Source organism: Delphinapterus leucas, chromosome 8 (genome assembly GCF_059928025.1).
Source record: "Delphinapterus leucas isolate spDelLeu-1000000601 "Yukka" chromosome 8, BTC_Dleu_Yukka2, whole genome shotgun sequence".
NCBI lineage: Eukaryota > Metazoa > Chordata > Mammalia > Artiodactyla > Monodontidae > Delphinapterus > Delphinapterus leucas.
This window is the reverse complement of record NC_143136.1, coordinates 8,162,593-8,183,073: the sequence shown is the minus strand read 5'-3', so window position 1 is coordinate 8,183,073 and position 20,481 is coordinate 8,162,593. Positions and strand designations below refer to the sequence as shown.

General features: G+C 39.4%; 1 protein-coding gene across 5 annotated transcripts in view; it reads left to right on the top strand.

Moving 5' to 3' along the window:
- The window catches only part of DIS3L2 (DIS3 like 3'-5' exoribonuclease 2), a 388,363-nt gene that overhangs the window by 33,262 nt on the left and 334,620 nt on the right, over nucleotides 1-20,481 (top strand). For 3 of the 5 annotated variants that reach the window (XM_089916218.1, XM_089916219.1, XM_089916217.1), the window contains exon 2: nucleotides 20,333-20,481. In XM_089916218.1, coding sequence (XP_089772344.1) covers nucleotides 20,430-20,481 — 52 coding nt within the window. In that variant the 5' untranslated portion in view covers nucleotides 20,333-20,429. The other 2 variants (XM_089916220.1, XM_030760423.2) reach the window with 2 other exon arrangements.

Sequence of the window (20,481 nt, the reverse complement as noted above, 5' to 3'; positions counted from 1 at the left end):
ATATACATACATAGTTGTATGCATTTGTGTGTGTGTATGCATACAGACACATCTATATTTCTGTATTATAAACCATTTAGTTTTAGTGATAGATCAAATTTCATATCTATACCACAGGGTTTGTTCTAGCCTTTCTACTTCCTATATTTCTTTCTCCAACATTGATACATCTGACTCCTGTTATCCACAATAGTACCAATAAGTAAACAAATATTTACTTATTTGTTTAATCCTAGAATATACAGAAAGTAGTTTTAGAGTTGCTAACTTATACGAAAAACTAATCTATTAATTAGAATTTAATTCTTATTTACACTTCTTTTTTGTCTTTAGCCTTAGGGTTGAGTTAAATAATGTGCTCAAAATTACTTCGGTTAGTTTTTTTCCCTCTATCCGTTTAGTATGTTGTATTTTTCATTTTAAACATAGTTAGGATCACTTGTTTTTATTTGCACTGAATTTCAGGCTATTTTCCCCCATTTTTATTTTATTTTATGTCGCTTTTTTTTTGAGTATGTGAAACGAGTATGATTTCAAAAGTCAAAACATACAAAAAGGCATATGCAGTGAAATGTTACTCCACATCCATTTCTTTTACCAAGTTTTCACTTTTCTCCTTTTCACCCTGTTCCCACCTACCCCCTGTAGTTTTATAGTGTCACTAGTTCTAATTTACTATATTGTGTGTCTTTTTGCACAAATGAGCATATGTTTGTGTATAATTCTTGTTTTCTCTTCTTTTTCATAAAAGGAAGCATACTATGCATCATCTGTCCTATAATTAATTCACAAACTCATGAGTTGGGCAAAGTAGAACACTCCTCTGTGGTGAAATGAGTGGCTTCAGCTAAATCTGCAGGGGTGAGTGGGGACTTCATCAGGTTATGGTCAAGTTGAGCCAAGAACAGGAAGCAGACTGGAGTCACCCAGACTTTCTGCTTTGGGTTAAAAAGACAATAATTACTTTGGTAGCAGGGATCTTGGTGATATTATCTCTCGAGACTGCTCTAATCTAGAGTGTCGTCCTCCAGTCTAGCAGTTGCCCTCTATGCCTGGTGCAGTTGTGATCCTGGAGTCTCCTTTTTCTGTCATCTTGGAAATTACCTTTGTACTTCTTCTGTGCTGTGTTTCTTCCTCATTGTATCCCATATCATGCTTTTTCTTAGTTTACTTTGTCATTTTGGTGGAGCACATCTTTTTGTAGCCTCATAAGAAAAAATATGTGAACTTTTTTTAGATCTGTACTTCTGAAAATGTCTTTTATTCTACCTCCCATGCTTGATTTTTAGTTTGGCTGCATATAGAATTCTAGGTTAGAAATAATTTTCCTTAACTTGTTTTACTACTTTATTGAGGTTTAATTTATGTACATTAAATATTTCCAATACTTAACATTTTTTCTGAGGATCTAGTTTTTGTTCTGGTATCATTTCCCTTTAGTCTGAAGAACTTCCTTTGGTGTTTCTTGTAGTGCTTGTAGTTTCTTGTTTTGCTGGTGATGGATTTTCTTGGTTCCCCTTTACCTGAAAAAGGTCTTTATTTTGCCTTCATTCCTGAAAGATATTTTTGCTGGATATAGAATTCAGGTTGATAGTTTTTCCTTTCAGCCCTTTAAAGAAGTTGTCCTGCTGTCCTCTGGCTATCATGAAAGAAGATGATAAGATGTTTTAGGAGTGCTGACAGTGTTCCGCTGTCTTCTGGATGCCTTGAAAGAAGATGATAAGAAATAAGAGGGAATTCTCTGGTGGTCCAGTGGTTGGGACTCTGCCTTCTCACTGCTGAGGGCCTGGGTTCAATCCCTGGGCTGGGAGCTAGGATCCCACAAACAGGGCGGTGCGGCCAAAACAAAAACGATAAGAAATCTGCTGCCATTTGAATATATTCCCTTCTGTGTAGTGCACCATTTTCCTTTGGCTGCTTTAAATTTTGTCTGTATCTTTGGTTCCTAGCAGTTTGGTTATGATGAATCTGTATGTAGTTTTCTTTGAATTTTTCCTTTTTGGGGTTCATTGAGCTTCTTGAATCTATATATTTATATCTTTTACACCAAATCTGGGATGTTTTTGTCAATATTTACTCTACTTTTTTGGATTCATTCTCTCTTTATCTTTTGGGACTCCAAGAACCTATGTTTGGTCTTTTGATATTGTCCCTTAAGACCATAAGGTTCTGTTCATCTCTTTGTTGAGTCTTTCTTCTGTTTTTCAGATTGTATAATACGTATTGATAAATTTAAGCTCATTGACTTTTTACCCTTTATCTCTATTTTGCTCATCCACTGAATTTTTAGTTTCAGATATTGTATTTTTCAGTTTTAAAATTTCCATTTTTAAAGTAAAATTTTATTTCTCTGTTGAGATTTCTTATCATTTCATTCATTCACATGTCTTTTCCTTTACCTCAAAGAGCATAGTATTCATGGCTGGTTTAAAGTCCTTGTCTGATGTTCCTAACTTCTGAGTCATTTTGAAATTGGCAAATGTTAATCTTTTTCACTTCAGAATGGGTCACATTTTCTGGGTTTCTTGTATTTGAAATAATTTTTGATTGTGTCTTGGATGTAGTTAATAGCATCTTTTGTAATTCTGAATTCTTTTAAATTCCGCGGAAGAACGTTGATGTTTTTGATTTCATTGGCCTTTAGTCTCAGACCTCATTAGGTTCAGACTGTAAGTCTTGTATTCTGTAGGTTCAAGTCTCAGTTCACTTGTTTAAGCCTATATAATGCTGCGTTGAGTCTGTGCTACACACTTACACAGTTGGAGGGTCAGCCTGAGACTTGTTCAATGTTTATAAGAATTAAGGGAGTCCCTTCTTCAGCTCTCTCTTCTAGATTCTCACTGGCAGCCAGCTGTGGTTGCCCAGGCTCCTTTCCCTTTCTTCTGGCCAGGCAGCCTGTGGGATTTCTCTTGAAGTTTTAGCTGCCTGTACTGCACCACTCCTGTGACTGCAGCCTGCCTGTCAGGCGAAACTGCCCCTGTTCCAACCCCCACCCCCCCCAAAAAACCCCACAAAAAACAAACACATGAAACTCACTTCAGTGCCAGTCACGTCCCTAAACTTCTACTCCTCCTAATAGCGTCTTTTGTTTACTCTTCAGAATCTCCAGGTAGTGTTTTTCCCCAGAATTTATAGTTGTTAACCTAATTTGTTTCTTATTTATTTATTTAATTTTTATTAGTAAACTTAAAAAAAATTGAAGTATAGTTGATTTACAATATTAGTTGTAGGTGTATAGCATAGTGATTCAATATTTTATAGATTATATTCCATTTAAAGCTATTACAAAATAGTGGCTTATTTCCCTGTGCTGTATAATATATCCGTGTTGCTTATTTATTTTATACATAGCAGTTTGTGTCTCTTAATCCCATACCTCTGTCTTGCCCTGCCCCCCTTCCTTCTCCCATGGTAACCCCTAGTTTGTTCTCTATGTTTGTGAGTCTGTCTCTGTTTTGTTATATACATTTGTTTGTGTTATTTTTTGGATTCCACATGTAAACGACATCATACAGTATTTGTCTTTCTCTGACTCATTTCGCTATGTAGGTCCATCTGCGACGTTGCAAATGTCAGAATTTCATTCTTTTTTATGACTGAGTAGTATTCCACTGTATGTATACACCACATCTTCTTTATCTGTTCATCTGCTGAGGGACACATAGGTTGCTACCATGTCTTGGCTATTGCAGATAATGCTGCTATGAACATTGGGGTGCATGTATCTTTTCAAATTAGTGTTTTCATTTTTTTAGAATATATACCCAGGAATGGAATTCCTTGATCATATGATAATGCTATTTTTAGTTTTTTGAGAAACCTCCATACTGTTTTCCACAGTGGCTGCACCAGTTTACATTCCCAGCAGTGTATGAGGGTTCCCTTTTTTCCACATCCTTGCCAACATTTGTTCTTTGTGTTCTTTTTGATGATTGCCATTCTGACAGGGGTGAAGTGGTATCTCACTGTGGTTTTGATTTACATTTCCCTGCTGATTAGCGATGTTGAACATCTTTTCATGTACCTGTTGGCCATCTGCATGCCCTCTTTGTAAAAATGTCTATTCAGGTCTTATGCCCATTTTTATTTTTATTTTATTTATTTATTTATTTATTTATTTTTTGCGGTACACAGGCCTCTCACTGTTGTGGCCTCTCCCGTTGCAGAGCACAGGCTCTGGACGCGCAGGCTCAGCGGCCATGGCTCACGGGCCTAGCCGCTCCACGGCATGTGGGATCTTCCCGGACCGGGGCACGAACCCGTGTCCCCTGCATCGGCAGGTGGACTCTCAACCACTGCGCCACCAGGGAAGCCCTTATGCCCATTTTTAAATTGGGTTGTTTGCTTTTTTGATGTTGAGTTGTATGAATTGTTTGTATATTTTGGATATTAACCTCTTATCGATCATATCATTTGCAAATATTTTCTCCCATTCAGTAGGTTGGCTTTTTGTTTTGTTGATGATTTCCTTTGTTGTGAAACAGCTTTTAAGTTTAATTAAGTCCCATTTGTTTCTTTTTGCTTTTATTTCCTTTGCCTTAGGGGACAGACCCAAAAAAATATTGCTACAATTTTTGTCAAAGAGTGTTCTGCCTATGTTTTCTTCTAGGAGTTTTCTGGTATCTGGTCTTACATTCAGGTCTTACATTAATCCATTTTGAGTTTAGTTTTGTATTTGCTGTTAGAAGCTATTCTAATTTTATTCTTTTACATGTAGTTGTCCAGTTTTCCCAGCACTACTTATTGAAGAGACTTTTTTCTCCATTGTATATATTCTTGCCTCCTTTGTTATAGATTTATTGGCCATAAGTGTGTGGGTTTATTTCTGGGGTTGCTTTTTGGTTCCATTGATCATGTGTCTGTTTTTGTGCCAGTACCATCCTGTTTTGATTACTGTACCTTTGTAATATAGTCTAAAGTCAGGGAGTGAGATTCCTCCAGCTCTGTTCTTCTTTCTCAAGATTGTTTTGGCCAATTTGGGGACTTTCTTGTTTCCATACAAATTTTAAAATTATTTGTTCTAGTTCTGTGTAAAATGCCATTGGTAATTTGATAGGGATTGCATTGAATCTGTCGATTGCCTGGGTACTATGGTCATTTTAACAATATTAATTCTTCCAATCCAAGAACACGGTATATCCTTCCATTTGTTTGTGTCATCTTTGGTATCTTTCATCAGCGTCTTATAGTTTTCAGAGTACAGATCTTTTGCCTTGTTTGGTATGTTTATTCCTAGGTATTTTATTCTTTTTGATGCAATTTTAAACGGGTTTTTTTTTTTTTCTGCTTTCTCTTTCTGATAGTTCATTATTAGTGTATAGAAAAGCAACAGATTCCTGTATATTAAGCTTGTATCCTGCAACTTGACTGAATTCATTTATTAGTTCCAGTAGCTTTTTGGTGGAGACTTCTGGGTTTTCTGTGGCATTGTCATGTCATCTGAAAATAGTGACAGTGTTACTTCTTTGCTTCTAATTTGAATGCCTTTTATTTCTGTTGATTGCTCTGGCTAGGACTTCCAATACTATGTTGAGTAGAAGTGGTGAGAGTGTGCATCCTTGTCTTGTTCCTAAATTTTGTGGGAAGGCTTGTAGCTTTTCACCATTGCATATGATGTTGGCTGTGTGTTTGTTGTAAATGGCTTCTATTATATTGAGATATGCTCCCTTTATACTCACTTTGGTGAGAGTTTCTATCATTGATGCATGTTGAATTTGTCAAATGCTCTTTCTGTGTCTATTGAGATGATCATGTGATTTTTTTTCCCCTTCCTTTTGTTAATGTGGTATATCACATTGATTGATTAGTGAATGTTGAACCATCCTTGCTTGCATGCCTGGAATAAATCCCACTTGATCAGGGAGTATGATCCTTTTTTTATATTGTTGGAATTAGGTTGCTAATATTTTGATGAGGATTTTTACATCTATATTCATCAAAGATACTGGCCTGCAGTGTTCTTCTTTTTGTATTGTATTTTGTCTGGTTTTGGTATCAGGGTAATGATGGCCTTGTAGAATGAATTTGGGAGTGTTCTGTCCTCTTCAGTTTTTTGGAATAGTTTGACACGGATAGGTATTTCCTCTTCTTTATATGTTTGGTAGTATTACCCCATGAAGCCATCTGGTCCTGGACTTACGTTTATTGGGAGCTTTTTTTTTTAAATTACAAATTCAATTTCACTACTAGTGATCAGTCTGTTCAGATTGTTTCTTCCTGATTCAGTCTCGGCACGTTGTATGTTCATAGAAATTTGTCCATTTTTTCTTGTTTGTCCAGCTTGTTGGCACATAACTGTAGAATTCTCGTATGATTTTTTTGTATCTCTATGGTATTGGTTGTTATTTCTCCTCTTTTGTTTCTTATTTTATTTGGGTTCTCTCTTCTTGATTAGCCTGGCTAAAGGTTTATCAATTTTGCTTATGTTTTCAGAAAACCAGCTCTTGGTTTCATTGATCTTTTGTGTTGTTATTTTGGTCTCTATTTTATTTATTTCCTCTCTGATCTTTATTGTTTCCTTCCTTCTGCTGACTTTGGTTTTGTTTGTTCTTCTTTTTCTAATTCCTTTAGATGGTAGGTTAGGTTGTTTACTTGAGATTATTCTTGTTTCTTGAGGAAGCCCTGTATTGCTATAAACTTCCCTCTTAGAACTGCTTTTGCTGCATCCTATAGATTTTGGAAAGTTGTGTTTCCATTTTTATTTTTCTCAAGGTATTTTTTGATTTCTTCATTGAGCTGGGTTTTTTTTAGTAGCATGTTGTTTAGTCTCCATGTGTTTGTGCTTTTTCCATTTTCCTCTCTATAATTGATTTCTAGTTTCATACTGTTGTGGTCAGAAAAAATGCTTGATATAATTTCCATCCTCTTAAATTTGTTGAGACTTGTTTTGTGGTGTTAGCATATGATCTATGCTGGAGAATGTTTCATGTTTTCTTGAAAAGAATGTGTATTCTGCTGGTTTTGAATGGAATGTCTTGTAGATATCTATTATTCCAACTGGTTTATTATGCTGTTTAAAACTACAGTTGCCTTATTGATTTTCTGTCTGGATGATCTGTCCATTGATGTTGGTGGGGAGTTAAAGTCCTCTACTATTATGGTATTATTGTCAGTTTCTCCCTTTGTGTGTGTTAATATTTGCTTTATATATTTAGGTGCTCCTGTATTGGGTGCAGGTATGTTAACAAGTATATATAATATTCTCTTCTTTTATTGATCCCTTTATCATTATATAATGCCTTTCTTTGTCTTTTGTTATAAGACTTTGTTTTAAAGTCTATTTTGTCTGATATGAGTATTGCTCCCCTTGCTTTCTTATTGTTTCCATTTGCATGAAATCCTTTTCTATCACCTCTCTTTCAGTCTGTGTTTTTAACTCTGATGTGAGTCTCCAGTAAGCAGCATATAGATGCGTCTTGTTTTCTTTTACCCAACTAGCCACCCTATATCTTTTGATGGGAGCATTTAGTTTATTGACATTCAAAGTAATTATTGATTGATATGTACTTATTGTATTTCTCTGTTCCTTTCTTCTTCTTTTTGTTTCTTCTCTTGTGATTTGATTTTCTTTAGTAGTATGTTTGTGTTCCTTTCTTTCTAGTTTTTGTGTATCTGTTGTAGGCTTTTTGATGTGGTTACCATGGGGTTCATATATGTTGACCTATAACTTATACTTACTTGTTTTAAACTGATAGTCATATAAGTTCAAACACATTCTAAAAGGTCTACCATTTTTACTTCTCCCCCATATTTTGTGTTTTTGATGCCATATTTTATATTTTCATGTTTATCCATTGGCTGTCTGTTATAGTTACAGTTGCTTTTAAAATTTTTTGTCTTTTAATCTTTGTACTACTTTATTTAAGTGGTTGATCTCAGCCCTTACCATTAATTTGCCTTTCCTAGTGGGATTTTTCCTTTCCTACAGATTCTTAGTTCTTGTTATAGCCTTTTCTTTTTACTTAGAAAAGCCCTTTTAACATTTATTTTAGCGTAGGTTTAGTATTGATGAACTCTTTTAGTTTTTGCTTTTCTGAGAAGTTCTTTATCTCCCCTTCAATTTTAAATGATAATGTTGCTGGGTAGAGTGTCCTAGGTTGCAGGTTTTTCCCTTTCAGCCACTCCCTTTTGCCCTGCAGAGTTTCTGCAGAAAAATCATCTGATAGCCCTGTGGGGGTTCCCTTGTACATGACTCTTTTTCACTTGCTGCCTTTAGGATTCTCTCTTTTTCTTAACTTTTGCTATTTTAATTGTGATAAATCTCAGTGTGAGTCTGTTTAGGTTCATCTTATTTGGGTCCTTTTGTGCTTACTGTATCTTCTTAAGGTTTGGGAGTTTTTCAGCTGTAATTTCATCAAATACATTTTTGACCCTCTTCTCTCTCATTTCTCCTTCTGGGACTTCTATAATGTGAATGTTGGTGTGCTTGATGTTATCTCAGAGAGCTCTTAAATTGTTCTCATTTTTTTTTTTGCGGTACGGAGGCCTCTCACTGCTGTGGCCTCTCCCGTTGCGGAGCACAGGCTCTGGATGCGCAGGCTCAGCCGCCATGGCTCACGGGCCCAGCCGCTCCGTGGCATGTGGAATCCTCCCAGACCGGGGCATGAACCCGTGTCCCCTGCATCGGCAGGCGGACTCTCAACCACTGCACCACCAGGGAAGCCCCTGTTCTCATTTTTAAAAGTTGTTTTTCTTTTTGCTGTTCTTATTGAGTGATTTCCGTTATTCTGTCTTCCAGATCACTTCTACATTCTTCTGTTTCACTTAGTCTGCTACTCATTCCTTGTAGTGTGTTTTACCTTTCAGTTGTTGTATTCTTCAGTTCTCACTGGTTCTTTTTTATATTTTCTAGCTCCTTGTTAAAAGTCTCACTGTTTGTTTATTCTTTTCCCTAATTCAGCTAGCATCCTTATTACTGATGCTTTGAATTCTTTATCTGGTAAATTGTATATTTCTGTTTCATTATTTTTTTTTTCCCAGGGATTTTCTCTTGCTCTTTCAATTGAGAACAGTTCCTCTGTCTTTTCATTTTGCTTAACTTTCTCTGTCTCTGTGAATTTAAGTGAACTAGTTACCTATTGCAGTCTTAAAGGGGTGTCCTTATGTGAGAGTGTCCCTGTACAGCGTGTGTGTGCCCAGTGCCTTTAGTGGGAGAACTGGATTTGTTGTGAACAGGAGTCACCATCTTTCTTTGGGGTGTGCTGGCAGCTGTCACCTTGGTAGGAGGTGGGGCTGGAGATGGAAAGGCTAGGGCGGAGCCAGCTGTGAGGCAGGACTTCCCCTCTGCTCAGTGACCATTACTGCCTTATTGGGGGGTGGGGTTGGATCTCAAGATGATGGAGCAGAAGCCCTGAGGTTCTGGTCTGAGCTGGCTCTGTTCCGTTTAAGTGTGCGTTCTCCCCTCTCTCAGCATTGGCACCCTTGCCCCAGAGGGGGCCAGTGCTAGAGCAAGAGGGGCCTGTGTGGGCTCTCAGCTCATGATGGGGTGCAGGCCATGGTGAGATGGCTGCTGTCACAGATTGGAACTGCCCCCACGTGCTGCCTGTGTAAGTGCCAGCAGCGGCCGCCTCTGCCATGCTGAGACACCACCCTGGGTCCCAGTTGCCTCTGTGTCCCACAGCCAAGTTCTCTTCCCACTTGTGGTAGCCCTTGCTCCAGTGTGGAGCTGTGAGGTGAAGTAACTGTGGCTCTGGTGTACACTCAGCTCAGGCTAGGAAACGTGCCAGTGCAGTTGTGGGAAACTGGGCAGCCACTGGAGCAGTCCTTGTTCTGCTGTCTCCGCCCTGCTTAGGAAGCAAGCCAGCACTTGCACCCTCCTCATGAGTGGAATCCAGGCTTCCCACAGCTCTCCTGTTACTCCTAGTAGCCCTCCAACTAGCCAAGGGAGCTTGTCTTCCCTGGGTTGGACCCAAAACACTTGCTCCCCAGGGTGGATCTCTGTCTGTGTACTCTTCCTTTTCCTCTAAATCCCCTCCCAGTGGTGCAAGTTCTGACCTGATTGCTTCTCTTCCCTTCCTACTGGATTCCACGTGGATCTTTCTTACAGCCTTGGCTGTACAGGAGTCTTTCTGCCAGTTTCCAGTTAGTTTTCAGTGAGAATTGTTCCTCATGTAGATGTATTTTTGATGTGTTTGTGGAGGGAGGTGAGTTCCACATCTTCCTACTCCACCATCTTGATTGATCCCCCCCAGTTTGGTTTTAAGTCATTTTTCCAGCTTCACTGCCAAGCATGGGCTCTTCTGACTTACCATTTTCATCAGGAATTCACATGGTATGATATTGAAAAAATCTTTAGTAAGAGATGAGACCTGGAAGGTAGGTGTATTAGTCAGGGTTTTAGAGAAACAAAACCACTAGGACATGGATATGGAAAGGTATTTATCATGAGGACTGGCTCATGCAGTCATGGAGACTAAGAAGGCCCACGGTCTGCTGTCTGCAAGCTAGAGACCTAGGAAAGCAGGTGGTGTAATTCAGTGAGTCTGAAGGACTGAGAACCAGGGGGCTGATGATGTACATTCCAGTCAGGGTCTGAAGGTCTGAGAACCAGCAGTGCCGAGGGCAGAAGTTCAGTGTCCCAGCTCAAGTAATCAGACTGCAAGGGCCAAATTCTTCCTTTCTCTGCCTTTTTGTTTTACTCAGACTCAACATACTGTATGATGCCCGCCCGCATTAGGGAGGGTGAACTGCTTTACTGAGTCCACCTATTCAAGTGCTAATTTCATCCAGAAACATTTTCACAGGTAGACTGAAATAATGTTTAGCCAAATATCTGGGCACCCTGTGATCCAATGAAGTTAACACATAAAATTAACCATTACAGGGCTTCCCTGGTGGCGCAGTGGTTGAGAGTCCACCTGCCGATGCAGGGGACACGGGTTCGTGCCCTGGTCTGGGAGGATCCCACATGCCGTGGAGCAGCTGGGCCCGTGGGTCATGGCCGCTGGGCCTGTGCGTCCGGAGCCTGTGCTCCGCAATGGGAGAGGCCACAGCAGTGAGAGGCCCGCCTACCGCAAAAAAAAAAAAAAAAAAAAAAGAAAGAAAAATAAAAAATTAACCATTACATTGGATTAGATTACAGAGTTGCATTGAGGAACCCTTAAGGGTTTTGGAAATGCTGTTCATAAACTATCTTCTGTGTTTTAGGTGAAACATGGATTGAGGAAAAGAGATAAGTCGTTGAGAGACCTGTTAAGAATCTTGTCATCTTTAGGCTACGCTATTGCAACAATCTGAATTCAGACAGTATTAATCAAGTTGGAAAGGAAGGAATCTGTTTAGGATACATTTTGAAGACAGAATAGACAAAATACGGTAATAGAGTATTATTAACGGAGAGAAAGAATTTAGATGACTGCTGTTTGCTGCCTACCGATGATAATGATGTCATTAATCTGGATGCAGTATGCAGGCAGAAAATCTGGTTTGAGGACAATAATAACTTGAATTAGAAACATGTTGCATTCAAAGCACTTGCCAATATTATTCAACAGGAAGTTGGAAAGTTAAAGGAGAATTTCAGAGAGAAGGGTTGGAGATGTAGATTTAAAACTCTTTAACAGAGAAGTGAAATGAGTCTTAATAATAGAACATTGCAAATGGTAGGAACTGAAGAGGTAAGTGAAAGAAGAGGAGTCATCAAGGAAATTTGAGAATTGCAGAGAGAGTTAGAAGAACCAGGAGACTGCTGTGTCCTGGATGTCACTGGAGAAGAATGTGTAGTCCAAGGGGCTGATCAGTGGCATCCTGTTCTGGGGAGGCCTAGAAGAAAATAACTGAGACTATACTATTGTTCTGGTCATGAGGATTTTCCTCCCTAGGAATACTGAAAGCTTTATTTCATTGTAGAGATGAGGGCAAACGTCATATTCCCAGGGGGATTAAAGAGTATGTCATGGGGAAATAGAGCTTATGAGTCTAGACCACATTTTCAAACTTTGGCAGAGACGGGAATGAGAGAAATAGAATGGTATCTGGTAGCTTGAAACGTGCAGAATAAGAGCAGGGCCAGGCCCTTGATTTGGATGTATTCTGTTGGGGAGGCTACTGTGGAGAGAATAATGAGTATGACAAAGTTCTAGAGCAGATAGATAAAAATTGGATGAAGAGGGCTTCCCTGGTGGCACAGTGGGTGAGAGTCCGCCTGCCGACGCAGGGGACATGGGTTCGTGCCCCGGTCCAGGAGGATCCCACATGCCACGGAGCGGCTGGGCCCGTGAGCCATGGCCGCTGAGCCTGCGCGTCCAGAGCCTGTGCTCCGCAATGGGAGAGGCCACAACAGTGAGAGGCCCACGTACCAGAAAAAAAAAAAAAAAAATTGGATGAAGAACACACCTTGAGGAGATTGTCAACATGTAGGGACGTTTCTTCCTCTCGTACAGGATGAGAGGAGAGGATAGATGAAATCATAGAGAGCTTTTGTCAGAAAGAAGAGTGAGTCCATATAGGGGAGAGTTGGGAATTGAAGGCATTGACTGTAAATGAGAGTTAAGGGTTAGGTTGACACTTCCTCTTCCAGCTATAGCATAGAAAATAATTGGAAACCAATCTTCCTTCTGAGAACAACTAGAAAAGCTCACTACCACCCTCTCTCCCCCAGCAAAGGAAAATAAAAAGAATTGAAGGTATTTGAGAGGTAATAAGAATGAATATCTAGGAGAGAATAAAGGCTTAGGGAGATAAGGCTAGTGTTTCGTGTTGTTTGTCTCCTACAGATGTTTACTAATTTTTGGAGGGATCAGCTGAAAGACTTAGAAGCTGAAAAACTGAGTGGTGAATTTGATGATCTCTTAGGGCCAGAGAGAAAAAGATTAGAATTTAGGCCCTGCCCAGGTTGGGAGTGTGTGGCCCTGGTGAAACAGTCTTATTTGGGATTGGTAGATACACCTACAAGTAAGGGTGACTGCATGTATATAGGCCTTTAAAGGAGTTGTAACTCTACTTTGAATACATTTAAACCCTGAAAAAAGGTTAAGGTAATTTGTTTTATTTGTCTTAGGTGCTTGGCAGAAGTAAATGTAAATCCTGTTTGAAAGATAACATTATACTAGACCTCAAATTATTACTAGAAACATTTTGAAAGTATAATGTCCAGCCCATAATAATAAAAAAGAAAATCAGGCACGTGATCAAACAACACAAACAAAATCAAACAGAAGAAACAGAAGGTAATATTAGATCAATAGGGACCTCTGATATTGGAGTTTTTAGGAGCCAACTTTAGTATAGCTATTCTTACCTTGTGCAAAGAGATAAAAGATTCACCATTTTCCACAGAGAACTGAATACTTTTGAAAGAATGATATGGAAAATCTAGACTTGAAAACATAATAACTGAAATTAGGAACTTGATGGGTTCAACAGAAGATTAGATATAGCTGAAGAGAGAATTAATGAAGTGGAGAATTACTGAAGCAATTGAGGGAGACATTAAGACTTTGAGAAGGTCAAAAGTGTGTAATTGGAGTCCCAGACAAGGGGTTGAGAGAGAATGGGGTAGAAGTGATACTGAAGGAAATTTGCTGAAAGCTTTCCATAACTGTTGAAACTTATCAAGCAATAGATTCTCAAAACGTTACTAAGACCATGCAGAATAAAAAGAAATCCATACCTTGGTATATTGTATAAACCTGTAGATAACCAAAGACAAAGAAAAAAATTTCAAAAGCTGTCTGGAGATGGGGAGAGGGAATGAAGTATACTTTCAAAGAACCAACAAGTAGACTAATGGCTAACTTCTCAGCAGACACAGTGGAAGCCAGAAGACGATGGAATGATATCTTCACATTAGAGAAAATAACTGTCAATCTAGAATTTTAAAACCTGTGATGATATCCTACAAAAATAAAGATGAAATACAGATATTTCAGACTTGACAGTTTTTCAGTTGCACTAGCCACTCTTTAAAATGTTTGAAAGACAAATGTGGCTAGTGGCTACTTTATTGGGTAGCACAGATATTGAAAATTTCCATCATTTCAGAAAGGACAGCATTGCTATAGATATTAAGAAAACCATGAGGATATTTTGAAGAACATCCACGCCCTCCCCCCGCAAAAAAGGGGAACCTTTAGGTGATATTGACAAATGCTTAAAAAATGCAAATTAACAAAACTGATCTAAAAAGAAATTTAAAAATTGAAACTATTTAAATGTTAATTTTTGTGTGTGTGTGTGTGTGTGATGTCTGCCTTTAGTATCAGGGGGAATACTATCCCCATAGAATTAATTGGGGAGTATTTCTCCTACTTTTTTAGAAGAGTTTGAAAAGGATTGGTGTTATTTTTTCTTTCTGTTTGGTAGAATTCACCAGTGAAGCTACCTGGGCTTTTTTTATTGGAAGATTTAAAATTACCAGTTTAATTTCTTTATTTTTTATATGTCTATTTAAATTTTCTATTTCTTCTTAAGTCAGCTTCAGTAATTTGTGTTCTTCTAGGAATTTATCCATTTCATCTAAGTTGTCTAGTTGGCATAAAGTTGTTCACTGATTCCCTTATAATCATTTTCATTTCTATAAAGTTAGAAGACCTGTCCCCTTTTTCATTCCTGTTTCTGTGATCATCCTGTGGAGGTGGAATGGACCCCTTCCCAATTAGTAGGATGTCTATACTGATTGCACTCTGTACATCAAGAGAATCTGAGAGAAAATTTATTACTCACCCAGGAGACTCCTGGGGAGAGAAGGGTGGGTATAAGCATCTCTGGCCTGGCTTGAGCCAGAGGGAAGGAGTGACTTTGGCCTTTATAATGGTTAGGGGACTGAAGATGCGAAGGTCCCATGTGCAGGCTGGGGATTTGTGAAATGTGAATTTCCCTCTCGTGCCAAAAAAGGTGGGGATGCAATGGACTTTCTTATCAACCTGTCCAGGTTGGGTCAAAGGGGAAGGGGGAGGTGAGGCTTAAGGTAAATTAGTGGTCAAACATCAAAAAATGGAGCCAGACTCTTTATTACAAATTGTAAATTTTGGTTAAAATTTTTTTTGCAATTTTTGATTTTTCTTCAGATTGGATAATCTTGATTGATCTGTTTTTCCATGTTTATTGATTCTTTCTTCTGTTAGCTCAGATCTGCTGTTGAGTTCCTCCAGTGAAATTTTCATTTCAGTTCTATCTTTCAACTTGGAATTTCCATTTGGTTCTTTTAAAATAATTTCAACCTCTTACTGATAATTTTTATTTGATGAATCATTGTCATCATAGTTTCCTTTAAAGATGGTTTCTTTTAGTTCTTTGAACATATTTATAATAGCTGCTTTGAAGTCTTTGTTGCCTGAATCTAAAATCTAGGCTCACTTAGAGATAATTTTTATTGAAACTATCCCCTGCCCCATTGTATGGGTCAGACTTTTCTGGTTTGTTTTTTTTTTTTTTTTTTGCATATCTTATAATTTTTGTTGAAATCTGGATGTTGTTGATAATATATTCTGCATTCTGATTCCTTTTCCTCCAGAGTTGGAGGTGGTTGCTCTGTTTAGCGGCTTGCATGGGCTAATTCCGTGGAGTCTGTTTCTCTCATGGTGTGTAGCTAGCTGCTCATGTCTCTGCTCAGTTCTTTTTTTCTTGTTTTTATTTTTAAGCATGACTTTCTGATAGTTGCCCTTGAGTCAGCATATCTTAGTGGTCAGCTTATGATTAGTCAGAAGTTGTGTTTAAACTCCTCGAAACGATGAGGCCCCCACCCTTTGTCAGTGGTCCTGGTGAGACTTGGGAAATGCATTCAAAATTGAGGCAGTTTACAAGTCTGCCCTTGCTTTTGCTTTCCGTATTTGCAAGGCTCACATTCATCCAGGGATGAATAGCTCTCTAGGACCCACTCATTTCTCTCCTGTATGTTTACAGTCTTGAGCATACACACAGCAGGAAAATGTAGATTCTTACAAGATGCACTTTGGTTGTCTCATTCCCTGATTCTCCCTGTTATATTTCTGGTTGGTCTCTTGATCTGTTGCTTGCCCTAACTGGTATTACAAACCAGACTAGCTGTGATATTGGCCTTCCCTGATTTTTTGTCCCTTAAATCACTATTGTCGTTAAAAATGCCTGTGGGCGTGGACTTCTTCTCGCTCTGCTCCAAATAAATATAGCTCTCTCTGGCAGTGGGGTTGCCAGTCATTACAGCTTGCCCTGTCCTAGTAGGACTTCCACATCAAGAAACTGGGGGTAGGTGTAGGATGGTGGGAGCCCTAGGCTAAACCACCATACATTTCCACTGTTGTTACTGAGATTCAGTAGATTTTTCTTGAATAAACACTTCTCAATTTGTTGTATGTCTTCGGTTAATATCCAGATCCTTAAATGGTTGGTTTTGATAATTTTGTCCATTTTTATTGTTGGGGATAATATTTGTCAAACTCCTCATTCAAGCATTCTGGGGGTTCTTTCCCCTGCCTTCTCTCTCAGTTTCTCTGTCTCATTTTTAAACATTTAAATTTTATTTCAGAATATGTTATGAAGTAGGGATCTATTGGCTATTTTTTAAAAAAATGGCATTAAGTAGTGTTTTAACATTACTTAACTATTTCATGTGTTTCCCAATTATTTGCAATGTATATTTTTTATTTTTAAATTTCAGTGAGATTTATTTGATCCCATCCTTTTTTTTCTTTATTCCATTATTATATCCTCTTTCACATGTTTTTACCATCTCTCGCTTTCCATTGGCTCCATCTTAGCTTCTGAGTAGGCTTAACCTTTTCTTTCTTTAAACCTCTCATGACTTTATCTCCTTGAGTCTCCTTCACTACCGAGGTTCATAAATTTCTTCTGTTCTTGCTACTCAAAAGGCTGAATGAGACTAGGGTAAGGCAAGTGAGATGCCTAGGGCACAAACATTTAAGGAGGCACTTATCTTGGAGTCCTACAAGCATGGGGTTGGCACTTGTGTCACTTAGCTTTCATAACTTTTGTGTCCTAGGTGCCTTGCTTGCCTCACCCTAGTCCTGGCTCTGCTACTCATATTTCTCTCTAGTATATATTTGTTGTAACCTGGTTTTTGTCCCAGATAGTCTTCATTTATTCAAATTTTTGAGCACCTGCTCTGTACTATACATTGGGTCTCAAGACACCACTTCTTTTACCCAGATGCTTTCTTTGTTTACACTTTCTCAAGTCTAGTGCTTTTCCGACATTACTCCTCATTACTACTCTTTTGTACCGTGTGACACTATTAACCATTACTCCCTGTTCATCCTAATCATAGCCCAGCTCTTCAGAATGTACAGCTATTTCCACGGCAAGACACCCTCTCTAGGAGCCAGTGGGCAGTTGGGCAGTGTATCATTGGCCCTCATTCTGGAAGCTGGTGAGGATTAGCTGGTGACTTGTGCTTTTAGTGTGTCAGGGTAGGAGTGTCCAGGGTTTCTCCAGGGTTAATGGGCCTTCACAACTACATCACTGGGAAGGGAAGGTTGCTTGCTTGTTTGTCTTCTGCTTAGCATCTTGTATTCTTGGAATCTTTCCATCTGCTTCCAGTGCTTTGATACCCAAAGGCAGACTTTGACTCTGCTCGGCTGGTCTGGCTTATTCTTGCCGACTTTGTTTCCTGGTTTTCCATTCTTTGCTGATTTATTTTTAGCATGGTTTCCCTGAATGACCCTGCTTTGCTTGGTATTCTCACTGCTTGCTCATGAAAACAAACGCATCCAGTCATTTAAGGAGTGATTATTGAGCACCTATTCTGTCCTAGGTACTGTGGGAGCTAGTGGGATTATAGTGATGATCTCAACCAAACATTCCTTATCTTCCTGAGCTAGACAGAAAAGTTAGGTGTAAATCACACCAACTGAGGCATTTGCTGTGAAAAAAGGTTACAAATGCAGCTGGCCTAGGACATTTGAGTTGAGATCTCTGTGCCTCCGTCTCACTTGACTGGCAGTAACTCCCCTTAACTTTGAACTCGTGCCTGCCTCAAGCCTTGATATGAAGCGCCCCATTGTCAATTCTGGCTCTTGGTTTTGGATTGCCTTTCTCCTGCTTGCAGCTTGCTCCAACCCCTTGCCCCACCCAAGGCTGCCATTATTTGTTTTCTTAGTAGTTCCTGCAAACCCTGATCATGAACCTGTCTTCCTTTGGAAGTCGTTGTCTCCCTTGTTTTCTTAGCATCAGACTCTATTGGTTTTTCCTCCTATATCTTTATTAGTTTCTTTATTATGTTTTCTACTTCTTCTTCCTCTTTGCAAAAAAAAGTTGCCCTCACCCAGATTTTGTCCTAGGCCCTCTTCTGCATCACCTTACCCCTTTCTGGCAATCTCTTCCATTCTAGAAAACGTTGGGTTACCATCTTTATGCAAATGGCTGGCTAATTCATCTCTCTAAGTTATGCTCCCGTTTTCAAGTTCTTGATGTAGAAGTGTGTGTAGAGGCGTATGTATAGAGGTATGTATTGCCGTGTAGAGGTATATAATACCCCAGGTAGAATTCATCATCTTCTCTAACTTAGTGATGTTATCATCCCCCAGTCTCCTTACTTGGAATCTCACACAACTGCCACCTCCTTGCTCTCCTTCAGAAATGCCTGGTTGCCAAGTGGTGCCAGTTTTCCTATGTAATACCACGTTAATGGTCTGTTCGTTTCAGTGTCTGCAGCTGCAACTCTAGTTCAGGCCTTCCTTTCCTTTCACCCAGTCTGTTCTGGTTCTTTCCTGAGGTGCAGCTGCTGCCAGTCTTTCTCAACTCTAGATGACTCTAAATGTGCTATGCCAGGTTAATTTTTCCTGAAACACAACTTTGGTCTGTTGTTCTTCTCTTCCGCTCATTCATGCTTCAGAAATTCCCTACCGCCTTTGAGAAACGGGGCGGGTTTTCTAGACCTCCCAACTTGTTTTATTTTCCTTGCCACTGCCTCCCTTCATATAGGCTGGACTCCATCCAAATGGAATTTATGTGGCAAGAACCTGCCTGTGTTTTTCTGTTTGTGTGTCTATATATTTTTTTCCTTTTGCCAACAGTATGCTTTTCTCACATTCTCAGTTCTTAACATCTTTCCTGAAGCTCTCTTGGATTTCCTGATCTGGAGATACTCTCTTCCATCATATGTACATTACCCATGCTTAAAAAAAAAGTGCTTATCACTCCCCAACTTGTATTAGTTGTTATTTTAATATGAGTTCTATAAGTCTAATTAACTTTTGTATCCCTCACTATGCCTAGTGTATAGTATCTTGCAGAAATAGTTGTTGAATTAAGGAGTGGATGAATGCATTTCTGAATGAAACCAGCAGATGGTCTGGACTCCTCCGTTTGCTTTTTCCACTACCTTGTTGTTTATCTAAGACCATCTGTTTCTCTCTCTTCTTGAAACTTCTTGACTTTATCTCTGAATCTCTTCACTTATCACTAAGTGGCTTGTTACTCTGTCTCTGTTACTTCTCCTCTCCTGCGTTAGTATTAATTTCAATTTAAAGAAAAATTACATCATTTTGGTGAAGGATGTGTGTGGGAAGTTTAGAGGAAAGGGTTTTAGTGTTCAGAATGACATCTTGATCCACTTTATGGGAAAGCAGGCTGCCCATCCGGATTTTGAGAATTTGCAAGTATAGGCTTGAATCCTGGGCCTGTGGCCAGCAGAGAATAGAAAGTAGATGTAGTGATGACATGTTCAGTGTCCAGGTCAAAGGCCAGGGGGCCAGCTGCAGGGCCCCACATTCCAGTCCGCTGAGCCAGGCAGCTGCCTTGTATTCCTTAGGAGCAGCTGCCGGAGCTTCTGGTCAGATGACTGGTTTGAAGTGATGGCAGGTAAGAGTAGGGAAGTAGATGTCTAACTACAGTAGTCCCATTTTTTGAAAGCTAGTGAATCATCTGTAGTTCCATGCATAGTTTTGGACATCTGGTTGTGGCAGTGAATTAGGTTATGTTTATATTGATGAATTCTAAGGAATTGATTTATTTGATTTTGTAGAAGAACGTCATTTGTCTAAGGTTAAACTTAGTAAATGCCGCATCTCTTGAGCCCTAGTTTAGTACCTATTTCATTATAGACTTTAGATTCTAGATCTTTATACCATTTTTCAAAACCATATTCCCTCCTGCTCTTGTACATTCCACTAGCTGAATAGAACCTCAGAACTCCTTAATTTCAACCTCATTGCCCTATTTGTGGAGATTTTTAGTTGAAGGGGCCCAAACAAGCAGGCTGGTGATACCCATGAGGTTGAAGACCTTGAAAAGCAACTCAGGACAGATGGTGTGCTTGACTAACTGCCTAGGAGAAAGTGACGCCAGGACCCAGCAGGGATACTACATTGCCTTTGCCATCCAAGTCCTGAATTTCCCAGAGCACAGAGGAGGCTTCAGGTTAACAGTTCTTCAGTCACCCATCTCTCTTTGGTTTCAGCTAGTGACAACTGAGCTGATCAAGGCCAGAAGAACTCTGAGCTGAGCAGTGGAGGCCCTCCTGGATCTAGAGAGAAGAGGTGACCGTGGAACCAGTAATGAGCCATCCTGACTACCGGCTGAACCTCCGGCCCCTGGGGACCCCCAGAG